This window comes from Dermochelys coriacea, chromosome 11 (assembly GCF_009764565.3).
Source record: "Dermochelys coriacea isolate rDerCor1 chromosome 11, rDerCor1.pri.v4, whole genome shotgun sequence".
NCBI lineage: Eukaryota > Metazoa > Chordata > Testudines > Dermochelyidae > Dermochelys > Dermochelys coriacea.
This window is the reverse complement of record NC_050078.2, coordinates 40517149-40537186: the sequence shown is the minus strand read 5'-3', so window position 1 is coordinate 40537186 and position 20038 is coordinate 40517149. Positions and strand designations below refer to the sequence as shown.

Sequence of the window (20038 nt, the reverse complement as noted above, 5' to 3'; positions counted from 1 at the left end):
AGTATTGGAGAGAAAACATGCTTAGCTTCATGAAGTACTGAGTACATTGTATCAGTCTGCACTGACCTCTTGGATCAATGCAAATAATTAAGCAAGCAATTTACAAACACATAGAAGATAATAAGGTGATAAATAACAGTCAGCATGGATTTGTCAAGAACAAATCATGTCAAACGAACCTGATAGCTTTCTTTGACAAGGTAACACGCCTTGGGGATGTGGGGAAAGAGGAAGATGCGGTGTATCTTGACTTCAGTAAGGCTTTTGATGCTGTCTCGCATTATCTTCTCATAAACAAACTAGGGAAATACAACCTAGATGGTGCTACTATATGGTAGATGTATAACTGGTTGGAAAATCGTTCCCAGAAAGTAGTTATAAGTGGTTCACAGTCATGTTGGAAGGGCATAATGAGTGGGGTCCTACAGGGATTGGTTTTAGGTACAGTTCTGTTCAATATCTTCATAAATAATTTAGATAATGGCATACAGAGTACACTTACAAAGTTTGCGGACGATACGAAGCTGGGAGGGGTTGCAAGTGCTTTGGAGGATAGGATTAAAATTCAAAATGATCTGGAGAAATGATGTGAAGTACATGGGATGATATTCAATAAGGACAAATGCAAAGTACTCCATTTAAGGAGGAACAATGAGTTACACACATGTAATGGGAAGTGACTATCTAGGAAGGAGTACTGCGGAAAGGGATCTGGGGGTCAGAGTGGATCACAAGCTAAATATGAGTCAGCAGTGTAATGCTGTTGCAAAAAAGCAAGCATCGTTCTGGGATGTATTAGCAGGAGTATTGTAAGTAAGACAAAAGAAGTAATTCTTCCGCTCTACCCTGTGCTGATTAGGTCTCAACTGGAGTATTGTGTCTAGTTCTGGAAAGATGTGGACAAATTGGAGAAAGTCCAGAGAAGAGCAACAAAAATGATTAAAGGTCTAAAAAACATGACCTTTGAGAGAAAGTTGAAAAAACTGGGTTTGTTTAGTCTGAAGAAGAGAAGGCTGAGAGGAGATGTGATAATAGTTTTCAAGTGCATAAAAGGTTGTTACAAGGAGGAGGGAGAAATATTTTTCTTCTTAACCTTTGAGGATAGGACAAGAAGCAAGGGGCTGAAATTGCAGCAAGGGTGGTTTAGGTTGGACATTGGGAAAAACTTCCTAATTGTCAGAGTTGTTTAGCACTGGAATAAATTGCCTAGGGAAGTTGTGGAATCTCCATCATTGGGAATTTTTAAGAGCAGGTTGGACAAACACCTGTCAGGGATGGTCTAGATAATACTTAGTCCTGCCTTGAGTGCCGGGGACTGGACTAGATGACCTCTCGAGGTCCCTTCCAGTTCTATGATTCTATAATGTAGGGATATTATTGTTTTCTGGTCACTGAGTGAAGGAAGGTTGACTCAATGGGTAGAGCTTATCAAATGGGACTGGTACGGACAGGGTAACTTTTTTAATCTTTGCTTGGTATTAATGGTATTTGCTGCATATAAATTTTTATCAGCTATGTAATACATTAAATATGAAATATCAATATACGAAATACTACGGTTATCTTTCTGTAGGCCCCACAGATGAGGTCACTGGGAGTTGAGGGGACTCTGCTTCCTGCAGTGAGATGCTCCATACCTCATTGTCCCTTCCACTAAATCATATTTCTTATCTCTGCTTAGGAAAAGGGCATATTACTCCAGTTCTTAGCTTCAATGCAAGATGCAATGTATAAGGCTACGATTCCCTCATGGGAATTTTTAGTAAAAATCAGGGACAGGTTGCGGGCAATAAACAGAGTTTCACAGAAGCCTACAATTTGTCCCTGACTTTTACTAAAAATATCAGGGTGGGAGCGGGGAAGGACAACAGAGCACTGGGGCTTGTAGCTACTTCAGCCCCCTGCTGCAGCTCCAGCTCCAGCCCCAGGAGGGTTGACCCAAACCCAGCCACTGCTCCAGCGGCCCTGGAGACTGCTACTGATCAGTTGTTTTGGCACCCTTCCCCCTAGCTGTTCCCAGTGTGTTTTCCTCGGGGCTGACAGCTGCTCCAGCTGTGCCCCAGAAGAAGTCACAGAAGTCCTGGAAAGTCATGGAATCTGTGACAGAATCATAGTCCTAGCAAAGAATGTTATACACATACTACAAATTAGAATGATTAATGTGAAAAAATTAAAATGGAAATAGCAAGATACTTGGTAACCGGGCAGTGTTCTATTTATGCAAATAAAATTTCTTGTCTCTCCCCTCCGGCTGTCTTCATGTCCAGAATTGCCACGTTTCAGCCTGAAGGAAGATTAAGAATTTCTCTTTTGTTTAAAAATGTTTAGGCCCAGATTATGCTAACTGATTTGGTGTTACGATGCTTTGTGTGCTCTAGTGTCACACCTCTGAATGTTACAATCTGTCAAGTTTGTATTGTGTACAGAGGAAACAATGCTGTGGAAGTAAATATTTTGTGTTGGCAATATCCTGTCCATAATTCCAGGTGCGCTGATATGCTTTATTCTTGTTATGAACTTCCTCTGTTAGAATAATTCGTGAATTCAGCCGTTCCTTTAACAATATGTTTTAAAGTAAAAATGAAAATTGATTTAAGGTCAAATATCTTTGCTGAATATCTTGACTAACCAAGTTGTCGGGGCATTCAGCACAGAAATAAGTTTTACAAACCCTTTATTTTCAATTATATTTATCATTTCAAGATGGAAATGATATGTCATGTTGTGACTAAAGTTGAATCTCTCTGTGAATCCTCATGATACTTTTTGATACTGATTCTCAGTAAAGATCTGAGAATGCTGTAACATTCTGTAACATCATAAATACCATGGATAAACTAGGTTGCAATGACAGTTTTTTTTATTTGTCACATTCTGGAATAGCTTCAATCAGCCAGGAAATGCAAAGAGGGTGTCACAAAGTAAGGGGAAAAGAGGTTTTAAAATGCTAAAATACATATCCCCTTTGAAAATCCCCATATAATTAGATTAGTGGAGGCATTAAACACAAAAACTCAGGCTTAGTTATTATTCATTCCTCCTTGGCAGAGTACCATTAATGGTCTATGTGATCTGGGTGTCTGATCTACATTTTCCAATATCACTGTTTTTTTGACATTCATTTCTGTCTTGGCATGATTACTTTTTTATTTGTTAAACATTTTTCTCGAAAAATAGAAGAAAATATATTTAGTTTTAATTAATCAGCATAAATGTATTTGACTCTGTTCTTGTGGTTAAAAAGCAAATTGGAAGCACTTACTGTTCCTGGAGCAGGCATGTTTTCAGACTTCGTTCTGGGGAGGAAATGCTTTTTGTAAGGCAGTGACTCAGCAACAGTTGAGTTGTTTAAGATAGATTGTTAAAAAAGCATTTAAGGCCCCACTGCTACAAAGATTTACACACATGCCTAACTTTACTCATGTGAGCAGTTCCTTTGTTAAACAGAGGGACCATTCAAATGGGAAAAGCTAAGTATGGGCTTAACAATTACAAACTATTTTACTTGTAAATAATTCTGTTTAATTTTAGAATCGAGTAATATACCTGGTCTGGTAGTTTGAAGCTAATGCAGCAATACAGGAGAACTAAAATGAAAGCTTAAATCCAATGTATATGTACCTGCAAGGAAAACGATCAGTAGACAGACATTTTGAAGTTTCACTAAAATTTCTCCATTTACTTCATATTAAAATTAATTGTAAGTCAAGGAAATCGTCAAAATCACTGAAGTTAAACTTCCAGTTTAAAACAAAAAAAAGTAGGTTTTCAGGTTTTATTTTTCACACCAAACTCAAGGTTTCTCGACTTGTCTTTGCATTGATTTTATATATACATTATTATATTTACATTTTGTACATTTGAATTCTATATATAAGCAAGTATATGTCCATGTTCACTAATGGCTCAGTTTAAAAATAAAGCTAAATTAATCAGTGGCAGAATAAGTGTCAGTCTGTCTGTCTGTCTGTAAAAAGTAATATTAGAAAATATTTATTTGTAACTCTATGTAATGTGATGTCCTTTTTTAGAAAAAAATAATCAGTCTCCTTTTTGCTTTTCATTTTATCTTCACTTTTATTGGTTCTTCTCATCTCTTAGTGTTCCCTTGATATGTGTTTTTCTGCTGCCATAACTCTTCCTTCTTTCCATCTGCATGCCTTCTCTCCATCTGGTTCTTTGCTGCCTGGTCCTCCTTCCCTTCACTCTCTAAATGCTTTCACGTTGCTCCTTTCTTTGCTCCCCTCGGTGTGGTGCTTACAAATGGTCCTCTTGTTTCCCAGCTCCTCAAGAAATGTCTCTCCTGCTAGATCCTCATGGCTCTTGTTCTTACGTTTTTACATAGCTGGTTCTTCCTTGTTTACAGGTATTCAAAACCTTAGTATCTGAAGTAACATCTGGAAACTGAGAGACCAACCAGGTCTCTTTGGACTAACACTGGTCTAATGAACCACATTTTGAGAACCACTGAATTGCATAATATATGAAAAGAATTCCAAAAGAGGCAAACAACAGGATCCCCCCCTCCCTGTAGTCTCTGAGAATAACACGGGCAAGAAGAGACAAATAGGTTTTTTTTAAGAAGGGGTGTGTGTCAAATTCTTTATAGAAGACTAATGGCTTATGAGAAGCTGCATATCATTTCAGGATATTCACCTGAGAGCTGCCAAGTGAAGCTAAATATGAAAAAAATAGCTTGTTAACATACAAACAGGAAAATGCAAATAGTATTATATACTAGGAAAAACAAATACTCCACTTAGTTTTGCCAGCAGAAGAGGCACCTTGCACTAGTCCAACTGCTGAAAATTGGGGATTTGGTCCTTCTTATCATTGAAAATGTATCTTGTAGATAGTTTTTTGTCCTGTCTGTGATGGGGAGGGATTCTTGATTCCATTGGCAGTTGTTTGATTGATCTGTATCTTAAGACTGTTGGAGATGTACTCATTTAATTTATATTCCAGATAGCAACAACATAGATTTGAGTCAATTATGCAGTATAGGTAACACTTCTTTCCTAGGAGACATTTTTCTTAGTGGGTATCATCTTAGAGTAATTCCATAATTACTTGCTTTTGTGTATGGATTGATTTCCAGTCCGCTTTGTAATTATAAAGTTTAACCAAAGAGGCAGTTATTCCAGAAGTAAGGTATTATCCATTCTTTCTAAATTACGTTCCAATTAATTTAAACTTTCTAAGCAGAACTATCTAGAGTGGAAACATGTAACAAACAATACAGGGAAAATATGAAAATATTGTCTCTGACATTTTCTATTGAACAAGCGTAGATCAATTTACCAATAAGTTTATTCTAATGTTTCACATTATAAGCTTGTAGTTGCACAGAGAGGTATTCTGTTCCCTTCGTGGGTCATTCCACTGAGGCAAGGCTGTCAACTCTCTCCCCAATTCATGCAAGTCTAGTTCTGGTGTTCAGTAATCTGGCAGAATCACATATTGTATTGTCATAATTATGAAGTGATATTCACCCAAAAATTCTGAAGGAACTCAAATGTGAAATTGCAGAACTACTAACTGTAGTCTGTAACCTACCATATAAATCAGCTTCTGTACCAAATAACTGGAGGATAGCTAAATGTGACACAAATTTTTAAAAAGGGCTCCAGAGGTGATCCGGACAATTACAGACCAGTAAGCCTGACTTCAGTACCAGGCAAACTGGTTGAAACTATAGTAAAGAACAAAATTGTTGGACACATAGATGAACATAATTTGTTGGGGAAGAGTCAACATGTTTTTTATAAAGGGAAAGTATGCCTCACCAATCTGCTAGAATTCTTTTAGAGGGTCAACAAGCATGTGGACATAGTGTACTTAGATTTTCAGAGAGCCTCTGACAAGGTCTCTCACCAAAGGCTCTTAAGCAAAGTAAGCTGTCATGGGATAAGAGGGAAGGTCCTCTCATGGACTGGTAACTCGTTAAAAGATAGGAAACAAAGTGTAGGAATAAATGGTCAGTTTTCAAACTGGAGAGAGGTAAATAGTGGTGATCCCCGGGGGTATATACTGGGACCAGTCCTATTCAACTTTCCTAAATGATCTGGAAAAAGGGGTAAAGAGTGAGGTGGTGAAATTTTCAGATAATATAAAACTACTCAAGATAGTTAAGACCCAGGCAGACATAGAGCTACAAAAGGATCTCTCAAAAGTCAGTGACTGGGCAACAAAATGGCAGATGAAATGCAATTTGATAAATGCAAAGTAATGCACATTGGAAAACATCCCAACTATACATATAAAATGATGGGGTCTAAATTAGCTGTTACCACTCAAGAAAGAGATCTTGGAGTCATTGTGGTTAGGTCTCTGAAAACATCCACTGAATGTGCAGCGGCAGTCAAAAAAGCGAGCAGAATGTTGGTAATCATTAAGAAAGAAATAGATAATAAGACAAAAAGTATCCTATGGCCTCTATATAAATCTATGGTATGCCCACATCTTGAAGACTGTGTACAGATGTGGTCATTCCATCTGAAAAAAGATGTATTGGATTTGGAAAAGGTTCAGAAAAGGGCAACAAAATGATTAGGGGTATGGAATGGCTTCCGTATGAGGAGAGATTAATAAGACTGGGACTTTTCAGCTTGGAAAAGAGACAACTATGGGGGGATATGATAGAGGTCTAGAAAATCATGACTTGTGTGGAGAAAGTAAAAAAGGAGGTGTTAATAAGGGTCACCAAATGAAATTCATAGGCAGCAGGTTTAAAACAAACAAAAGGAAATATTTCTTCATACAACGCACAGTCAACCTGTGGAACTCTTTGCCAGAGGATGTTGTGAAGGCCAAGACTGTTATAGGGTTCAAAAAAGAACTAGAAAATTCATGGAGCATAGATCCATCAATGGTTATTAGCCAGGATGGGCAGGGATGGTGTCCCTAGCCTCTGTTTGCCAAAAGTTGGGAATGAGCGACAGTGAATGGATCTCTTGATGATTACCTATTCATTCCCTCTGGGGCACCTGGCATTGGCCACTGTTGGAAGACAGGACACTGGCTAGATGGACCTTTGGTCTGACCCAGTATGGCTTATGAACACCGTATGTCAGTGGTTCTCAAACTTTTGTACTGGTGACCCCTTTCACATAGCAAGCCTCTGAGTGTGACCCCCCCCTTATAAATTAAAAACACATTTTTATATATTTAACACCATTATAAATGTTGGAGGAAACGCAGGGTTTGGGTGGAGGCTGACCGCCCCCGGCCCCCCATGTAATAACCTCATGACCTCCTGAGGAGTCCCGACTCCCAGTTTGAGAACCCCTGCAGTATGTCAATCGATAAAATATAATGTAGACACTATGCTAAATAACTTTAATTAACATTTCACAATTCTTAAAGAACAAAATTGTAGGCTGGTACTTTTAATATTCCATGTTCACCTATTTTTTGAAAATGAATAGTTCATTATCTGCCAATATTGATTTTCAGGTTTTATGATGATCATTCTCCATTAACATAAACGGGATTTCAGATATAATTTCCCTGTTCTTTTGAGGATTCCCATTTTAAAAGCGCTTCTCACTGCTGCTCAGAAATTCTCAAAATCCTTGACTTGGATTTGGCTGTGTTAAATATAACAACCTTGTTCATACCCAGCTCTCATGCTAGACATTACAACATGTGTGAAAGATGGAGTAGAGTGCATACCAGTGTCATTTTAGGACAAAAATGTAAAAATACTGAAGAATATTTTTTGAATCTACCTTTCTTTGAAAGTAATAATAAGTTCTAAACTTTCTGTTCAGTGCTTATTCTGAAATAGTTTAGAAATGCCTTAATCTGAGATGTGTGCAAAATACTACTGGATTGGAACACTAAGAAAGCTAATAGAGTGTATCCATTGATAGTGCAGTAGTCATAGTAATAAGATGATGATGCTGGTGCAATGACTTCAGTGCAATGATTTCAGTTAAATTTTAAACTTGTTAAACTCATTTTCTACTTGTAGAAAGCAAGCAATTTCTACTTGTATTGTATTTCTACTTGTAGAAATAATTGATGCTAGAACATCAATTATTATCTGTCTTTCTGCACCATTAAATTGTGTACTTGTACTATGGGGTATAAATCAGTGATACTCGAGAGCCACAATAGTGTGAATTCATTGTTGCGCGCGCGCGCGTGTGTGTGTGTGTATACACACAAATTCCCAAAGCAAATAAGTTAATAACATAGTGCAAATTGATAACTTAATTGGTTAATAACATAGTAAAAGCATCCTGATTTAATTATTGACCAATCTAAGTTATTAACCAGTCACACAGTGTTTTAATATCATGTGCTGCAAAGAGCTGCATTAAAGAGACACATTAAAGAGCCACTTGTTGCTTGCGAGCCTCCGTCTGAGTATCACTGATATAAATGAATTGTAACTAAAGGATGTTTGAATAGGCAAGTATGGAGAGTACCGATGAGATTTTCAAAGGTGCTTAAATTAGGGGTTTTGCTCCTGACTCCCCTAGATGCCTTTGAAAATCCCACAGTAAGTCTTCGAAACATACATTCAGCATTTGTGATCTCGATAACACATAAACGGGAGAACTCTGAAACTATAAAAATATTCTTTGATCAATGTTACAGATCAAATGCTTAATTAAATAATATTCAGATTATTATGAATATTCTTGCCTAGTCTTGCTTTGTTTCACATTTGAGCTTTAAAATATTTTAAAGCATCATTTCTAAAACTGCACATATCTCAATTTTTTTTCACATTGTACATCAATTTCAGACCCAGATAATCTCTCTCCCTGGCTGAGGTACAAAACCAGCTGCCACTTGATTTGAATAGCATCCCCACAGTGCAGGACAAAACTGAACATCCCATTACTTATAGGTTTCATGGAGAGAAGGATTCCTTGAAATAGGCTTACACCTTATCTCTATGAATTGTTCAGGTATTAAAGAGAAAAGCAGTTTGGTTTTCTGGTTCAGCAGCGTTTTGTAATGTAATGTTCCTCCATCGCTACCAGTATTGATGCCTGGGTAAAAATATCCTTTTCGAACAGTGAATAAATTGAGTTTTTATAGTTCATTCATTTCATTTGCAGGAAGAAGCCGAAATACAAGCAGAACTTGAACGTTTGGAAAGAGTTAGAAATCTTCACATACGAGAACTCAAAAGAATAAACAATGAAGATAATTCACAGTAAGCCACTAGATTTTAATTTTGCATGTTTATTCTTAAAAACCTAATGTAGTTTAAAAACCACCTTCACCAAAATTGAACAGGATATACTATAACTTTTTATTAGGTGTTCTCTCTTTTTATATTTATCCTGCCTTAAATGGACTGTAATTTTACCTAAAAATAATGGTTATAATATAATAATTTTACAGGGCATATGGGGATTGAGCATGTAGAGCTGAAAATGCAGAAAATCTAAAACTTGCTACATCACGGTTCTGACATAAAGAATAGTTATGGGGGAGTCTAAAGCAACCCACTCATCTGAAAGTAATGCCTGTAGACATGGTGAAATCTTGATGCACTTGCGGAAATTTTATGTTGGTGTAACACTATATTCAGCTCTATTGCGGTATTGTTCACATATTTATCAAAGCGCCAAAAAACGCAAAAAAGCAAATGACTTAAGTCATTTATATGTTACTGATACCTATTACAACATTTGAATTTGTGTGGTAATCGATTGTAAGATAAAACTTGCATCTAGAATTAACTGTGACTCTATATATACATCATAACTGAGTAAAATGAGCTCCTTTATAATGGTAGAGGATACCAAAAGTTCAATTTTATGTTTACTCTTTTGGCTATTATGAAACTCTGCATATATGGTTTCAGCACTTCCAAAAGTGTTAAAGCCCACAGTAGCGCACTTGGATGAGTTTTTAATCTATAGTATTTTTAATGGTTGCCATATGCTGGGAAAAGTCTGGTTGCTGTGAGGCTGTATCATTAGTGCCATATTTTGCCATTGTTTTGGATTCAAGAAGTAATCGACATAGATGTTTTGCATAAAAACCAATGGCACAACATTATCCTTTATAAAGACAAAAATTCTAGACATTAGGTAGCTGTCCAATGTGTAGAACTCAGATGAAGTGAACATTTGGCTAACTGAAGAAGAAAGCATACTTAAAACAAAGAAGCAGGATGAACAAGAAGGAACTTACTGATTCTTGGAGAATGGCAGGTTTTGGCTATCCTATGCAGTAGTACCTGGTATGGTTGCCAATTCTGGTTGGATGAATTCCTGGAGATTTCACCACATAGCATAATCTTTCATTACAGATTAATCTTTTATTCTTGGAGACTCCAGGACAATACTGGAGGGTTGGCAACCCTAATACCTGGGTAGGAAAGCCCAAACTGTGCTTCCTGTTCTGACAGTTGAGAACAGTACCTGTTACACAGGCTCTGTAGGAGTCCATGTACTTCAGTGCTGATTTTTTGCAGTAGATGATTATAAATTCTGTGTTGGAAAATGAAAAACTTCCTATCTTGTGTATGTGTTGGGTGGATGGAAGTACGTGTGTACCATCACTTAAAAATAGATTGGATCCTCTGTTTCTGGTGCTCCTGGAGGACACTGTGTCCCTAGAGCTATGAAATCAACCCCACTGTTATATATGATACCCTGAATTTGGTTGGTGATACATATAACTGTCTGCTTTTAAAGTGTTCTGTTTTTCTTAGACAAAAGTTTTCGTGAACATACAAATAAATTTTGATAATGAGAAATGAAACTTTTGATGTTTCATAGATGGCAACAGTAAATAGTAATGTACTTGTTACTTCTAGTAACTACATGTTACTGTGGCTAGCCCGAACACATACTTCCAACCCACACTTTTATGTAAACATAAAAACCCAGCTACTGGCAAACCCTAACATGCAAGGCCTTACATAAATTCTGCAGAAAACTAAGGAAGCAGTCCCAGATCAGAGAGAGAAAAGTACATAGCAATGTCTCACCACTATGCTGGAAACAATGTGGTGAGAGGATTCTTAATACACACGTGGTGGGCGCACAATTATAAGATGATTTGGTTAAAGGTCCCAGTACTACAGATGAGAAATACATAGCTCCAGCTACAACAAATACAAGAATCATACCTTCTAGGATTATTCTTGTCATGGATTTCTGTCATAACCTCTATACTCATCTGATCAACAATTAAAAACAAAATTGCACACTTTATGAAGGAGAAATACACCATCCCATCTTACAAAGTCTGATGGATTCAGGGAGTTTGTTACAATATGGGCATGGATAAACTGACTTTCTCCTATTGGGATCCAGGAAGGACCCCCCTTAGCCTAAGGGGAGGATCCACAGGACCTGGAAACCAAATGATTCCGGAGGACAACTAATGAAATAACAGGCACAGGAGTGCAGTCAAAGAGTCAAATGAAGGGAACCTGATGGGGACACCGAGCAGAGAACCCCGGACAGCGCCCACTGCTCCTCAAAGGCATCAAGGGAGCCAGTGGACGCCACCCAGAGGAACTTTGCCTGGATGCGTGAAGGGGCGGAAGATCGGAAATAGGCCTCACAGTTACAGGAGGTCTCGTCCTTCAACCTCCTCTCCCTGGTTTTATAGATGGCCATTTTAGCCAGGGCCAGGAGGAGGTTGACCAAGAGGTCCCGTGACTTTGTGGGGCCAAAGATAGGGAATGTGTAGATGAGGAGGTGAGGGGAAAGGTGCAACCAAAAACATAACAGGATATCTAAGAGGAGCCAGAATAGGGGCTGCAACCTGGTGCACTCCAGGTAAACGTGCACCAGGGTCTCCCTCACACCTCAGAAGGGGCAGGTGTCCGGGACGGGGGTAAACCGTGCCAAGTACGTGCTTGCGCTAACGGCTCCATGAAGGAGCTGCCAATTGATATCCCCAGCGGGCCTCGGGACTAGGGTAGAACATAGGCTGGCCCATCGGGGCTCCTCACCCTCTAGAGGTGGCAGGAGGTCCCGTCACTTTGTGTCGGGGCGGGAAGCACGGGTGAGGAAATAAAGGGTGTGGAGCACGAATGTGTGTAGATGTTTCCTTGGCACAGTCTGAAAACGAACCGGCTACAAATTGTGCAGCCTGCTCACATTGAAGGGGGAAGCCAGTCAGGTCTAGGGGGCAGGGGCCCAATGAAAAGGTCTGGAGGGCCTGGGGTGGAAGGTGGACGGGGCATGCCCTCTCGCAGGACCCAGTCGAGGTAGGCCTGAGCAGCGGGCGATAAGGCGGCCCTCACCTCCTGAAGTACGCACCAGGGAGTATGAGGCCTGGAGAGCCCCATGCGCCGAGTGAGCATCAGGGGATCCAGCCAGTCTCGCCGGTCGTAGTCCAGGAGGTTTCCCGACTCTGGTGACTTCTACCAGGTCCAACCTTTGGCGCACCGAGGGGGACTCTGCCACCTGCACACGGAGCTGGGGGTTGTGTAGCAGGGACTCCATGAGATCTGCCCCTTGGTGGCTGCCACGGACCTGGTCGCTGAGAACAGTTTCCAGGTCCGGAATAGGTCCTGGTGAAGACCGGCAGCCCGGAGAGGTCTCGCGGAAGACCTCTTGAATGGAGATAAAGGAGCTGCCGGTCACGTCGGAGCCCTCGGAAGCGGCGCAGAAAGGCATGGGCCAGTACTCTCCACGCCGGACTACCTGAACTATAAAGGAGCCTCTGTAGGGCCTGGAGGCGGAAGACATGGACCTGAGTGCATAGGCACTTCAGGCCCTGCCCTTCCTCCTCCAGGGGCAGGTGGAGGACCCCGCAGAGACCCAGTGTGCTCCTGACCAAAAGAACTCCAGAATAGCCATCCAGAGGCTGGCCAGGAAACTCAGCACCGGGACTAGGGTGTTGAGCCAGTACCAGAGCATGGACAGGACTGGTTGATTAAGCACCAGTGCCCTGGCACCAGAGTAGTCCTGTCCATTTCTGGAGCCGCTCTGTCACCCTGCCTTCTAAACCGTACCAGTTTTCTGGCTGAGACGGATGCATAGCAGAAAGGTAAATGCTGAGATAGAGCAGCAGACCCGTGCTCCACCAGATGGCCTGAAGCTCGGGTGGGAGGGAACTCGCCTGTTACCTGTCCCCGACCACCAGGCCAGAGCTCTTGACCCAGTTGACCCGGGTGGAGGAGGCTTCCAAGCAGACGGCCTGGCAAGCTTCCACCCGCGCCAAGTTGCACGGGTCCTGGACCACGAGGAGCATGTTGTTGGCTCTCGCAGCACCAACCCCGTCAGCCTCTGACAGAGGAGACAGAGGAAGGGCTCGATTGCCAGAGCATACAGCTGGCCCGAGAGGGGGCACCCCTGCCGTACTCCCCGCCTGAAGCTGACCAACTCTGTCAGAGTCCAGTTAAGTCTGACCAGACACTCTGCGGAGGCGTAAAGCATCTGGAGAAACCCACAAACTGGGGTCCGAAGCCTAACGCTTGCAGAGTGCCCGGGAGATACCCATGGTCCACCCTGTTGAAAGCCTTCTCCGGATCCAGGGACCAACTGGTCCTTTCTCCTAGGCACAACTGACTTTGTCCTTGGCACAAAGACTAGGACTAGTTTACCCTTGTTAGTGCTGAGTGGGTGAGAAGAGGTCTACGGTAGAAGATAGCTAAGCCCAACAACCTGAGAATGTTAGTGGGAAATGAACAGATTGAAAAAGGCTGATGATTTGCACATGTGACTGTTAAGAGCAGGACGCTATAAAAAATATTAAAGCATTGCCACAATTAATTGTTGAAGAAACATATTACAATAATATACAATGCTACAGATGTAAATTTAGGAAATCCCATATATTGGCAAAAAGATAAATCATTCCCATTCCCTGTCAGCCGCGGGGCAGCAGGGACACGGTTTGTTTGGGCCAGCAGGAGAAAGAAAACCTGTGGTCCCTTTAAGAACTTGTACATGAGCCCTCCTCTCCTTATGGACACACAGCCTCCTTATGGGCTTGTGAAGGAGCTCTGTGGCTCATTGGTTAGACAGAAGAGTGCAGCATAAGCCTATGACTCCCTTGCATCTAAAGGGAGGAATTATAAACCCTGCTCTGGGATGCCATTCTGTGCTGAGAAAGAAAGCTTCCCCTCCCTCCTCCTGGGATTGGAGTAAGAATAGATTTTGGGGCCTTGCTGGTGGGTTACACTAGTTTTGGGGCTGGGAAGGAAGGAAATTTTCCCTCAGTGAAGTTTGGCTTGGACAAAGTACATTTTTCAACTTCCTCTCAGCAGCCCAGGGACCTGAAGGGTGGGGTAGGTTGTAAAAAATAATTTTATTGCAACTTGATAGGTGTGCAGTGCAGATAATTGTTCCAAAGTGGTCCGCTTCACGGGTGCACTGGAATTGGAAGTGGATTAAGAGAAGGCATCTCGTAAAGAAAGTGGAGAATGAGGTTGGCGCTCTTAATGTCTGGCATAATAAGGACATAATCCCCTCTTCTCCACTCCCTTTACCCTTGTATGAGGGAAGGTTGGTAGGGTCCCAGCATGTTTATGGGGTGGGGGGCTGTTGGTATGGGTAGAACAGATTATCAAGATAGGGTGACCTGTGCTGGACACGTTACTGCCAAATAGATCCAAGGTGGGTTACTTAAAGTTGCAGCCTAATTAAGCCACCTTTCTGGTGTCTTGTCTTCCTGTAGTATATGGGACCTGGGACAAAGGCTAAACTGAGGGATGGGGGGAAGGAAAAAGGAATGTTAAGAAATATTTTGGGTTTGTTTTTTCTTTTGAAAACAAACAAGGAACTGGAACTAGTGATGTAAAATGCAAATAGAAAATATAATTTGTATTGTTACTGATCCAATAAAATTTGAAAATCAAAGTAGCTTGAACACTTTTTCCCAGACAGTACATACCCAAAAGAACAGCTGAAATTTTGTTTCTCATTGGACTCAACTCACATAGAGTAAAAATATAAACAGTTAAAAGCTTAATGGTAAAACTTAAACTTCTCATAATCTCTCAAAAAAGACTTGAACAAAACTAAGTGGCTGAATGGCAGTGTTTTGGTAGCAGTTGTTGATTTAATACCATAGAATGAGAACATTAATTTACTATTTTAGCTATATTACACAGTGCTGCCTTAAAATTATATTTAGTAGAATATCACTGAACAGGATTTTTCTCTTATCAAAAAATACTCAGGTAAATTAGGTTAAAATAATAATATGAAGGGACCTAGAATAGAGCTTGAAATTTATCTGTTACTTGAAGTCTTCCTACTTTCTTTTTAAGGTTCAAAGATCATCCCACATTAAATGAACGATATTTGTTACTTCATTTACTTGGTCGAGGTGGCTTCAGTGAAGTATATAAGGTAATCTGTGTTTTGGTCTGCCAATATAATATTTCATAGCCACATAAGTTTATATATATAATTTTCTTACTTTTGATCTCCCAGACTAAGAGGGTTCTAGTTAGACATGCCAAACCCGTGGAAAAAAAAATGCAGAAATTGGGTTTGGTTTTGGCTTAATTGGCTTATCAGTTGCTTGTTGGCTTGTTTTTAGCTTGTAGCTTGTTTGGCTTGTAGCTTGTTGCTTCTTTTTTTTGATTTGCTCCTGGCAAGCAGGGGCAAGGTGGGGAGAGAGTCAATGGTGCACAGTGGGCCCACCACAATCCCAGACTATGCACCTGGGGGATCTAGTCACATAGAATGTTGGGGTTCTTAGGGATTGGCTTGTTTTGAAATGGAATTAGCTTGATTTTTGGTTTATTGTGAAAGTTGGGGTGCTTATTTACCATGTGAAAGCTGGCAACTGTGGTTCTAAAACAGTAGCACTTCTTAAACAAAGGCTGGAAAAACCCCTTAGCTTATTTATGGAAGGAGAGAGCATCACTGAGCTGAGCATCACTGATCATACTTATGTAATCAATAGACAAAGGCTCCATTGGTAACAGGGAAGAAGCCAGGATTGTGACTGTAGACTTGCTGATATGTACACTAAGGAAAATACATTATACAACTTGGAAAATTAGGGACTTGTGGTACAACCATAGAAGGGAGCGCTTGCCACTGAAATGAGCCTTTAAGAACCCAAACATAGATGTAACCTCTTGGTTAGTCATAGCTTCTCTGGATACATTTATTTTTCTGAATATAAAATTGGCAGAAGTCTTGCTAGATAAGAAAATATCTGAGGAAAGTGGAAAAAAATTGTCAATGTTATGATAAGCTATCTAGTGCAGCACCATGGCTCTACCAACTGCATGTAGTATTACTTGTATAATAAAGTTTGTATACGTCAAATTAACTGGGTCTTCACGATTATGAAGTGTTTTTCTATAACCCATCTGTATAGTTTCATTTTGCTTAATTTGTCTGTAGATCTGTGGATTATATGCTGAATTTGGACCTTTCTGGGTGTTGTTTTTTTGTCATCTTTGGTTGTAATTGTCCCATATCTGGTTTTCTAGGCTTTTGATCTTTATGAACAAAGATACGCTGCTGTGAAAATACACCAACTTAACAAAAGCTGGAGAGATGAGAAGAAGGAAAACTACCACAAGTAAATATTAATAATTTAGGATTCTTGTGGTAAATTGAACTGTGTTCTGTTGATCATGGAAAGTTAACAAACATCTTAAACATCTTCTTTTAGACATGCCTGCAGAGAGTATAGAATACACAAAGAACTGGATCATCCCAGGATAGTTAAACTCTATGACTACTTCTCCCTGGATACAGATACGTAAGTGAAATGACACTGGTTTTAGAACATTCCAAGTATTTTTAATACCTTACGTTTATTAAAATGAAGACTGTATTTGAACACTAAGGGTGAGATCCTCGCCTCAGCTCTGACCTCATTATCTAAAATGACTGGAGCAATAATGTAAAGGTGCTCTAAAAGCTGTTCTGGCAGGTAGAAAATTGCCCATGGTGCAGACATTGTGGAAGACAGTCGCATAAGGGGCATGTTGGGATGGACTGCAGCACACAGTGCTGCAAGTGAGTCCAGGTAGCACTGTAGTCCATAGGACAGCCCAGGGAAGCTACTACAATTTAGACAGACCTCCAGGGCTGTCTTAGTTACACCAGGGGCTTCTTCAGTTCCCTTTGCAGGCCAGGATTAGGAATATCCATAACCACTGCCATGCTTCCCTTGGGCTGTGCCTTTAAGATACCTAGCACAGAATTTCACTGTAAGAGATTACGCTACGTTTGTTATCAAGAAACTTGTCTAAGTATGCAAAAAGGAAAGTTTTTACATGGCCTCACTAATATTTGTGTAGTCTCTTTTTTCTGTTGAATACAAATGCTTTGATGTTGGGTTTTTAATTAACTAGTTGTTATGCCAGATTCCCTTAATTAAAAAAGCTAGATTATTTTATTCATATAAATGAAATTGTTAACTTGTCATTATCAGTCTTTACTTTTTTTTCATATGATTGTGCAATTAGATGGCAATTTGTGCTCTACCTTATCTGACACTGTATTTCTGAATTTTTAATCTAGGTTTTGTACAGTGTTGGAGTACTGCGAAGGCAATGATTTGGATTTCTATCTCAAGCAACATAAACTGATGTCAGAGAAGGAAGCTAGGTCCATTGTAATGCAAATAGTAAATGCACTACGGTATCTCAATGAGATCAAGCCCCCTATTATACACTATGATCTTAAGCCAGGTAAATGAAAAAAGTTACAGCTGAAAATGCAATAATTTTGTTCTCTCGTATTTTACTTGTAATCCATGTTGGAAAAATCTTAGATTAATTTCTGGTTGTCATTTCTTCTTAAGCATCTCCAGAATCCATCTTTCTCTTACATCTTTACAACTGAAACCTTTGTCTATTCTTTGCTAACACTTGCCTCAACTCATTAATCATTTTGCATTATTTTGTGATTTTAATTTATGGGGTAAGTCCCTGTCACAAGGTGCAGCCCTCATCGCCAGACTGACGCCTCCTCCTGGTCATGCTGGGGATGTAGCTCGAGGCAGATGCCCACATCTGCGGTCTGCACACCAGCACTCTGTCTCTGCTCCTGCCTGCGGCTCCTCTCTTAGCTCCCAAAACGGCAGCATCCTCTTCTCAACTCAGCCCTCTGGATAGATCGTCATCCGTTTCCCCCTTTCAGGAAGGGATCTCTATCCAACAGTTGAGCCACTTCCCCAGTGAGGAGTTCGGGGGGAGACCCAGGCCAACCCACTAATGTGGTCCAGGGACTCAGTAAGTAGCAGCCTCCTGCTGCTCCTCTATAAACTCAATCAGTGCTGCTATATTTCCCTGGGCCACTTCCCCATGGCCCTAGCACCTTCTTTGCCCTTACCTCAGGGCATTCAGCTGGGCTCCCTGCAGCAACTCACCCTACTTGTCCCTGCAGCTCCCTTTTATCTGAGCCTTCGGGGCCTGAGTTGCTCCCTGCATCTCCTCCCTAATTGGCTGTACTTCACAGAGCCTCTCTGGGTTGCTGGGAGAATTACTCCTTCCATGATTAACCCCTTTTATGCCTGTGTGGGGTACAGACCCAGAAAACATGATGGACACCTTCAGAAATGCAAAGAAAATAATTTTTTGTTTCATTCCCCTCTGGTCTTTCCAGAATGCTGCTGTGAAAATCATTTCCGTTCATTGCGCATTTTCCTTGTCTACTCAAATCCTTTCAATGGCTATCACCTACATCTAGTTAAGGATTTTACCTTCACATTGAAGTCTCTGTGTAATTGCACTCATGCCTACAAGTGTTGTCCTTCTTTGCTATAATCAGGCCTCTTTCCTAGCTGCTCCCTTTGTATCCTCCTTCCAGTGTTATCTTCATGTCCTCTTCCATGCTATCCCCTTATGCCTGGAACACTCCAGTTTTTCTTGCATGTCTAGTGACCATCATCTTTATTCAGTTCTCTCCTTAAATCTTAATGGATGCATCTTCCAATGGATAAGTCTTCCAATAAAGACTCGACATAGAGTAAATAAAGTGAAAGTGACCATTTTTAAACAAACAGATTTACACCATCTTCTGCCTTGGGGCTTCATTTGGCCATCTAGTTTGTTAGTATTCTCTTTGTGAATCTTAAATTGTTAACTCCTTAAGGCAAAGCTAGTGTCTTTGTAGCGTACTGTACAACATCAAGTTACCACTTAATAAGTAGGAAAATGTTAACATCTACCAATGTGATATATGCCATCATGTGCCAGCAATGCCCCTCTGCCATGTACATTGGTCAAACTGGATAGTCTCTACGTAAAAGAATAAATGGACATAAATCAGACGTCAAGAATTATAACATTCAAAAACCAGTTGGAGAACACTTCAATCTCTCTGGTCACTTGATTACAGACCTGAGGGTGGCTATCCTTCAACAAAAAAGCTTCAAAAACAGACTCCAACGAGAGACTGCTGAATTGGAATTAATTTGCAAACTGGATACAATTAACTTAGGCTTGAATAGAGACTGGGAATGGATGAGTCATTACACAAAGTAAAACTATTTCCCCATGTTATTTCTCCCTCTCACCCCAACCCCCACTTTTCCTCAGATGTTCTTGTTAACTGCTGGAAATAGCCTACCTTGCTTGTCACCATGAAAGGTTTTCCTCCTTCCTCCCCCCGCTGCTGGTGATGGCTCATCTTAAGTGATCATTCTCCTTACAGTGTGTATGATAAAACCCATTGTTTCATGTTGTGTGTGTGTGTGTGTGTGTGTGTGTGTGTGTGTGTGTGTGTGTATAAATCTCCCCTCTATTTTCCACCAAATGCATCAGATGAAGTGAGCTGTAGCTTACGAAAGCTTATGCTCTAATAAATTTGTTAGTCTCTAAGGTGCCACAAGTACTCCTTTTCTTTTTGCGAATACAGACTAACACGGCTGCTACTCTGAAAACTGTTAACATGGATTTCTTTTAGAGAGGATAGAGTTGTACGGTATGCATGCTCTTTTGCACAGTTCCAGGGATGACTGTTCTCATATAGAACAATTCTGAATATATTTTTATTAAGACAACTTGCGTTCTCTTTCAAAAATATTAAATTAAGATTTGTAAAAAAAAAAAAAAAGTTTGTTTGAATGATGAATAAAGTATAATGCTAAAGGAAAACCAAAAATAGCATGAGAAATTCAT

The 20038-nt window shown here is 40.4% G+C and overlaps 1 protein-coding gene across 7 annotated transcripts in view; it reads left to right on the top strand.

The window, feature by feature from the left end:
- TLK1 (tousled like kinase 1) overlaps nt 1-20038 on the top strand; it is a 133696-nt gene that overhangs the window by 94271 nt on the left and 19387 nt on the right. For all 7 annotated transcript variants that reach the window (XM_038422364.2, XM_043505268.1, XM_043505266.1 and 4 more), the window contains 5 exons: nt 9078-9175; nt 15212-15293; nt 16394-16485; nt 16579-16668; nt 17436-17605. In XM_038422364.2, the coding sequence (XP_038278292.1) occupies nt 9078-9175; nt 15212-15293; nt 16394-16485; nt 16579-16668; nt 17436-17605 (532 nt within the window). The remainder of the gene's footprint in view (nt 1-9077; nt 9176-15211; nt 15294-16393; nt 16486-16578; nt 16669-17435; nt 17606-20038) is intronic.